At 42.4% G+C, this 7,698-nt stretch overlaps 1 protein-coding gene across 1 annotated transcript; it reads right to left on the bottom strand.

The window, feature by feature from the left end:
• Positions 397 to 4,120, bottom strand: LOC8074978 (GPI mannosyltransferase 2). The gene is made up of 8 exons (XM_002457924.2): positions 3,733 to 4,120; positions 3,526 to 3,631; positions 2,582 to 2,674; positions 2,302 to 2,497; positions 1,975 to 2,153; positions 1,236 to 1,486; positions 890 to 1,074; positions 397 to 804 (listed from the first exon to the last, which is right to left on the bottom strand). Exons 1-8 carry the CDS (start codon positions 4,037 to 4,039, stop codon positions 634 to 636), a joined length of 1,488 nt encoding a protein of 495 aa, XP_002457969.1. The 5' UTR covers positions 4,040 to 4,120; the 3' UTR covers positions 397 to 633.

Below are 7,698 nucleotides of genomic sequence, written 5' to 3' on the forward strand. Positions count from 1 at the left end.
TGATTTTACAAAATACTTTGGTTTTTAAAAGCTATCGAATGTTTGGGTACAACAAATCTTGTAGTCTCTAAAACCATAGTTTTGTGAAAACTGTAATCTTTCTGGAGTTTTAAAAACTCCACTTATGACCTCTTTTTTTTCTAAACCACAGTTTTGTGTCCCTTTGGCTTATAAACCACAATTTTGTGATATTATAGTTTTTGAAAACTGCATAATCAAAACAGGCCAAATGTTTTAGTGTTGTAATTTTGTTTGAGTTCAGACTGATGTATGCTTGGTTGAATTTGTCTGATCTAGCAAGACTAGTATGGAGATTATTTGGAGAGCGAGCTGGAATTTGCAGCTCAGCTAAATTCGTCCGGACTGATTCTGTCTTTGCATCTCCAACTTGTGATCTTAAAGCTAGTGGCCCCATCATAACCCGAAGCAAGAAAAATATACGTACTCCAGATATGTAAGAATACATCAGCGAATCAAGTAGTCAACGCACAATATTGCTGAACCAGGGAAGCACCTACCTAGTCCTAGGGAAACCTTCAGGTCCAACTAGTTGAGATAATCCTCCTGATAAACAGATGAGCAATCCAGACAACCGCACTATTGGATGACGCATCTGGGGTTCCCCCACCGTTCTTACGTGAACGGGTAGAAATTGGAGAAGAGCAGACTACCTAGAAGTATGTATGCGATGAAATAGACACAGATCAAGTAGCCCCATCTTTTGGAGGATCGGCTCGGAGAAGCCAAAATATGTGCAGCAGCCCAGTAAATGGGCGGACTAGCGGATAGAAACCGTGTGGACACCTGTATAAAAATGAAAGCAAGTTGGTATTCAATCCATGGATTCAGATAAGCTTTGCCTTAATGAGGAAGATCATATATTACTGACCTGGACATGCATCACAAAGAAGGCTGTGAATGTCATGAAGACTAGATGCAGAACAAATGGAAGTAGTAATATGGAGCATGCATCTTGATTCTCTTCCATATTTTGTTTAGCTGACATTGTATCATGGAACGTTGCAGAAGCTGTTTCGGCAGCAACCGATTTTCTCTGTTTAACCGTAGAGTTTCCTGTCCAAGAAATATTGTAAGGTTGAAGGCTTTGTGTCCAGCTATTCTTCTAAAAAAGGTCTATCTAGAGATCACTTCAATATTGTATGCTTCTCACTGTATAAAAAAAAATACATGCAATTTTTTTAAAAAAATGTAGATTTCTGAGATTGCAACAGTACCTTGTGCTTTCTTAGTGAGTCCAGCAGAAAGTTCACTCAAAATTGTCACATCATCGGATCTTCTATATGACACAACGGACCTTTCCTCGAGAGCAGTGATAATCTGCTTGTGGATGCTACTTGTTTGGAAAAGTCGGTGAAGCAATTTTGTGTAATGGACAATAGAATAAACCGCAAGAGAAAGTACTGGTGAAGCCAAAAGAAAGTTTGGCAGCTGTTTCACTTGGAAGTACCTCAAGAAACCAACTCCCCTACAAAGAAACCATAAGTAAATTATAAGAAGCAGTTAAGAGTTAAGACTTAAGGATGCTAGAGAGGCAAAATATGTTGTCTATGAGAGAAAACTTATACAACATCGACATCTTTGAGAAACGGTGAACAGACAAATATTCCAATAAAATTTAAAGCAACACAAAGGAGGATGGGGTTTCCATAGTGTACCCAATGTTCATCTCAGCAGATGTGTTATACAACATGGTTCCACATAAGCAAAGGACTATGCCACCAAGCACATGAAATAGAATATAGGGTGAATGAAGAAGCAAGTCAAATTCCATGAAAGATGTATCCAATATATATTTTCTTATGGCTACAAAAAATCATCAACGAAAGTATGCATACAGCTAGCACATAATCATATGGTGATGCAAGACTACCCTAGAATAATTCTAGAGGTAAGCAATTTGACAGATTATTATGCCAATACCAATTCTAACTATTTTCACATAGAAAAAATTACCAGTAGTGGCTCTGAATGAATCCATACAACAAGGGAACTTTTGCTTTGCACCACGGCCTCAATTCCTCTGAGCTCCCATGTACACATATGTTCAAATATCCATATGCTTGGAAAGCAAAGAAAGGTACAAATATGAAAATGGAGCGCAAAGCTCCAATCACAAGGGCCTGCATCGCCAACTGGCCAAAACAAAGAGAAGTTATTAAACAAGCATGTCTTTGCTGATTGTTTTTTATGGAAAAGAAGATAATTTAATGCAATATGGTTGTCTTTTGGTCTCTTAGTGCAAATACTATTATTCATAATAAGAACTGATGTGGAACATACCAAGGGCCTTTTCTTTTGGACAGCGGCATCATATGCTTGTAGCAAGGCCTGAAAACAGAAATAACCAGCATTAAGTGCTCCATTTGACCTAGCTGAACCAGACAGAGCGAGCATTATCACTGCAACAGTATTAGCACCCGAAAACAGGTAGAACATGCCTCCAAGAGAAAAAAGTGCATAAAGACTTTCTGAATACCTGCCAAAAACAACAATTTATCTGTTACGATATGCCAAGCACATGGGTTTCTTTTCTTGTGTTGGTGAAGGAAAATAATATTACAGTGATGAGTAGAACACAGAAGCAGGGTTGAAACAAAACAGAACAGATGCTCGGTAAGCTGCTTTCTGGTCCTTCAAAATCAGCAAAGACAATCTGCACCAACAAGAATTGGTAGTTGCCTTAGTAATGCAGTGATATGCTCAGAAAGGGTTGGTCTAACTTTTGACATTTATGACTATATGATCAGATAGCATCAAGAATAGTGAAAAACTGAAAACTGTAGCCACTAGAAAAATCCTTCAATGGCATCAACATTTGGAAAGAAAGAAATTGCTGCATCTTCCAGCATGCCAGCCTCGTGCCATCAGAGGTCACCGCCAACGGATAAACAAGACAAGTGCAAAGGAGACACGGGAGTTTTTGGGTCTGAGTACTTGTGTTCACTGCTTTGGGCACTTTTTTCTTTCTGTGTTCTTGTGTGCTTCTGAGGCCTCCCCTCCTCCTGGCACTGGCAGCTCAGGACAAATTTTCACTAAAAACTTGCTTTCTATCTTAAGTGAAGGCAGAGCTCCTGCCACCTTTCTTTCAAAAAACAAGAATACTAGAAACAGATTGCGCTAAACTTCAAATGGCTTTTGCATTACAACTGGCAGAATATAGTTTAATAGGTAAGAAGAAACTAATCATCACCACAGGAGGGCCCAGTTCAGTCCACAAGCACCTCACCAAATATTATCCACGAAAGAACACCAGCTCTTGAACTCCGCAAAAGCTCTGATTGGCATCTCCAATGAAGTACAGGAAACACCACTACTGCATTCCAGTGTGCAATGCTATCAAGCGCTAGTTAAATCTAGAAATGTTTGGATACCCAACGAAACCAATTGGCTACAAATAACCCCCAAATAGGTGCATAACTGTAGTACTAGACTTCATCCAACGCATAGAAACAGTGACAATCTACGTGAACACGAAAACAGTAAAGTTTATCAGACGACGAATACCTGTAGAAGTAGGCCGCGGCAGCAACGAATGCGACGTTGTTGAGGACATAGCCGGAGAGCACGAGCACGGCCCTGTACCCTAGTATCGGCACTAGCGGCGCGAACACTGCACAGAAGAAGAATCAACCATCACAACCAGATCAGATAAAGCGCACAAACTGACATCCGAACGAAGACGAGGCAGGGAAGTGCGACGAGCAGGCTTACGCGATCGTGCGAGGAGCGCGAGGGAGGCGGGGAGGAGCGGAAGGAAGGCGAAGGACTGCTCGTACTCGTAGCCGCACTCCGCGGGTCGGGCGAAGTGGACGCCGTCCCACACGGCCAGCGACGAGATAGCGGTGGAGACGGGCGTGTTGGGATCCGGGAACAAGGGGGGAGAGGAGAGGCAGGGTGGGTTGAGAGTGGCGGAGGTGTCGTAGGGGCGGAAGAGGAGGCGGGCGAGCAGGTAGAGGGAGAGGACTAACACGCGGGAGGCCGCGGCGAGACGCACGACGCCGGCGACCGGCGGCGCCATGGGATCCGCGGCGGGGAGGAGGAGAAGCGGCGATCCGTGGGCTGCGGCGGAAAGGCGGTCTGCGGGCCTGAGGCGCGGCTTCCCCGCGCGGCAGGGCACCAAGTGCAACGGATTTTTCACATTTCCGGCCTGGCCCAGCCCAGCCCAGCCCAGCCCATGCTACGGCGCTTCTCTACGGACCAAACAAAACAACGAGCACCACTGGCTGGCTGCTTGGCTAGTTGTGCACTTGTGCGTCATACCAAAACTCCATATCTCCAATCAAAAAAAAAAAACTCCATATCTGGTATTCTCAAAAAAAAAAAGGCCTCCATATCCGTAAATTCCAAACTTGTGATTTGTGAAACTTTCGGTTCAACACTTTAACTGTCACCCATCATCAACCCATCTAAGAGAAGTCATTTGTCTAAAAGTTATTTAGACATTCTAAGAGAAGCCCTGACGCTTTTCACGTTGTCTAATGGTTTTGTCGGGCTAGCTAAGCTCTGATATTACGTGGACAAAAAAGCAAGGTGGCTTACAAACTGGCAAATAAGGAGTCAATATATCATCTGATGAGTCACACGCTAAAGCCATAATCGAAGCTCTACGTTGGAGAAAAAGGGGCAACCTGCACGTTTTCTGGTGCCTACCCATCCCTCTCACGTATCTTGGATGGAAATATCTGTCGCATGTCAAGTATGTCCTATATTTGGTAGATGTTGATTTATGGCTCAACATTTTTTGATGAGGCTATTCATATTATATGCATCAATACCTATATGGCTCAACATTTTTTTTGATGAGGCTATTCATATTATATGCCTGACTATTCGCTGATCCGAAAAGTTATAGCTAAAATTATTGTTGGCTGATTTATTATGAGAGAAAAACACTGATGGCTGGTAGAAAAAGTACGGCATATAAGATAAGCGACCTAGCTGCCCCCAACCTCCCTCCGCCGCGGTCCCCTGTCCTCCCCGGCGTGCTCGGCAACGGCAGGGCCGTCTACCTCCCCCTCCTAGTTGCCCCCAACCTCCCTCCGTCGTCAGTCCCCTGTCCTCCCCAGCGTGCTCCCTTCCTCCCTTGTTCCCCTTCTCCTCCTCCTTGTAAGATCCTTGTATATCCTTTAGGAGTCCCACGATGGGTTCTCCCCTGGTGGTCACCTTCGTCGTCACCGTCGCTGCGGCTGCAGCTCCCGTCGCCGCCGATGAGGCTCCAACAAAGGTACGTTTAAATAAAATAAATCTGCTCCTCCGCAGCACGGCTCTCTCCCCTCCACCTCCACCTTGCGTACCTCGTGTCGCCTTCTAGATCCGTGCTCCTCCGACCCGCATCCATCGCAGCCCGCCTTTGCCTCCACCTCTACTTTGCAGCCATCGATCCTGCCGATCCAGATAGCTCCTTATCCAGCGTTGGCGCAATGACTTCGTCTCCATTTGGGACCTGACTTTGAGCTTCATCCTCTACGTCCGGCGACGGCAACAAACTTACCCTCTGGTCGCTCGGCGCACGCTTCCTCAACGACTCCATCGCCCCAACTTCAACCGACGCTTGGCGTGGTCTTCCATCTGGGTGTATGCGCCATCGGCGCCTCTATGGCCCATCGCTGGTGAATCCGTCGTCATCAACGTCTTCGTCATAGCCGCTGTTCTTATCCGGTCGTTGGACCTCATTGTAATTCAAACTTCCTTGGAGGACCTTTGTGTAAAATGGCTGCTTAATATATAATATATGCAGTTGTCAAAAAAATATTATATGCCTACATTGGTGTTATTCTAAATAACTTTAAATAAAATGTCGTTGGTTATAGTCATAGAACTCCGACTAGCAATTTTTGTAAGGAGTTACTCTCTATCCAATTCCATGTGAACATTTACAAAAATTGAATTAGTAATGCATAAGGCCTTGTTCATTTCTACCCCAAACCAAGGGGGGTGGAGGAGATTAAGGGAGATTTGATCTTAGAACTTTCCTATATTTCTACGTAGGCCCATTTCTTAAAAATCAACCCTAACTTTATTTCAATACGGCGTACCATTGTGAGACTATTATGATTTTGATGGCCCCGAGAGTCATGTACTTTGACTAACTTTATATATATAAATATTAATATTTATGGTATACAATTAATATTATTAGATAGATTGTTGAATTTTATGATAAATTTATTTGGAGATACAAATATTGCATGTATTTTCTATAAATCTAGTCAAACTTACTATATGAAAATAAAAATAACAATTATTTAGGGACGAAAGGAGTATGTAGTACTCCTATTTACTTACCACTTCCAAATATTGTATCACAAAATTGTATCTACTAAACTCATTAAAACCCTCCAACCCAAGAATTAGAGAGAATCCTCTCTCACCAAACATATGCGCTAGAGTTGAGATTTTCACCTAGGACGCATGGATAGAAAACCTTCTCTTCCTCAAGTCAAGATGTGCAATTATGTTTGGGGATCGTATTTGGAATATTTGAACTATAGTCTCCATGTAAATAGTTGCAAAAAATATTGAAGATTACGCCTCGTTGATGCTAGAGACCTGGGCCTTGTTTACTTCCACCCAAAACTCTAAAATTTTTTAAGATTTCTCGTCACCTTAAATCTTTAGACGCATGTATAGAATATTAAATATAGACGAAAATAAAAACTAATTGCACAGTTTGGTCAAAATTTATGAGATGAATCTTTTGAGCCTAGTTAGTCCATGGTTGGATAATAATTACCATAAATAAATGAAAGTGCTACAGTGTCGCGAACTAAACACGGCGCTAGATAGGTACGTAATACACTTATGTCAGCGAGATGACCCTACTAAGGCCCCGTTGCATTACGAGATTTTTTTCCCTATTTCTCGTGTTTTCCTATAATAAAAAATAACTGATTCATGTGAAGTTTATACATTAAATTATATAAAAATTTTGCGTTTTAAAAGGGACCTAATTAAATCTGTGTATAGAACTAGAGTTTGGTATTGAGCTAGTGAGCCTTTTTATGAGCCTAAATCCAAATGCATTAGTAGCATTACAAATTGATGATTAGTATTTTTTTTATTTTGGCCTAAATATTTAATCAAAATATCTTTGAGACGATTCTCCCCACATATGGAGCTTTTACTGGCACCTATACAACATGTTATTCACAGTCCTACGGCAACTGAAAGGTCCTAATATGGCTAGGGGGGGGTGAATAGCCTATTTAAGAATTCTACAAACTCACTAGAGCAAGAGGTTAGTAAATAACAAAGCGAAACTTTTTGCTCTAGCTCTAATGGGGTGTTTGCAAGCCACCTATCCAACAATTCTAGTTGATATAATCACTAGGCATACAAGAGCTATGTCACTACTTGCACTAGAAAGCTACCTAAAGTTTCTATACAAGTAAGTAAGCTACTCTAATTTGCGGGAATGTAAAAGAGAGGATGAGATAATTATACCACCAAGTAGGGGATGAACCAATCACCAATAAAAACAATCAAGCACCGGGAGAATGCCAATCAAATACAATTGAGACACCAATTTTTCTCCCGAGGTTCACGTGCTTGCCGGCACGCTACATCCCCGTTGTGTCGACCAACACTTGGTGGTTCGGTGGCTAAGAGGTGTAGCACGAACCTCGTCCTCACTAGAACACCACAAGAACCAACCCACAAGTGAGGTAACTCAATGAC

The sequence above is a fragment of the Sorghum bicolor genome, chromosome 3 (genome assembly GCF_000003195.3).
Source record: "Sorghum bicolor cultivar BTx623 chromosome 3, Sorghum_bicolor_NCBIv3, whole genome shotgun sequence".
Lineage (NCBI taxonomy): Eukaryota > Viridiplantae > Streptophyta > Magnoliopsida > Poales > Poaceae > Sorghum > Sorghum bicolor.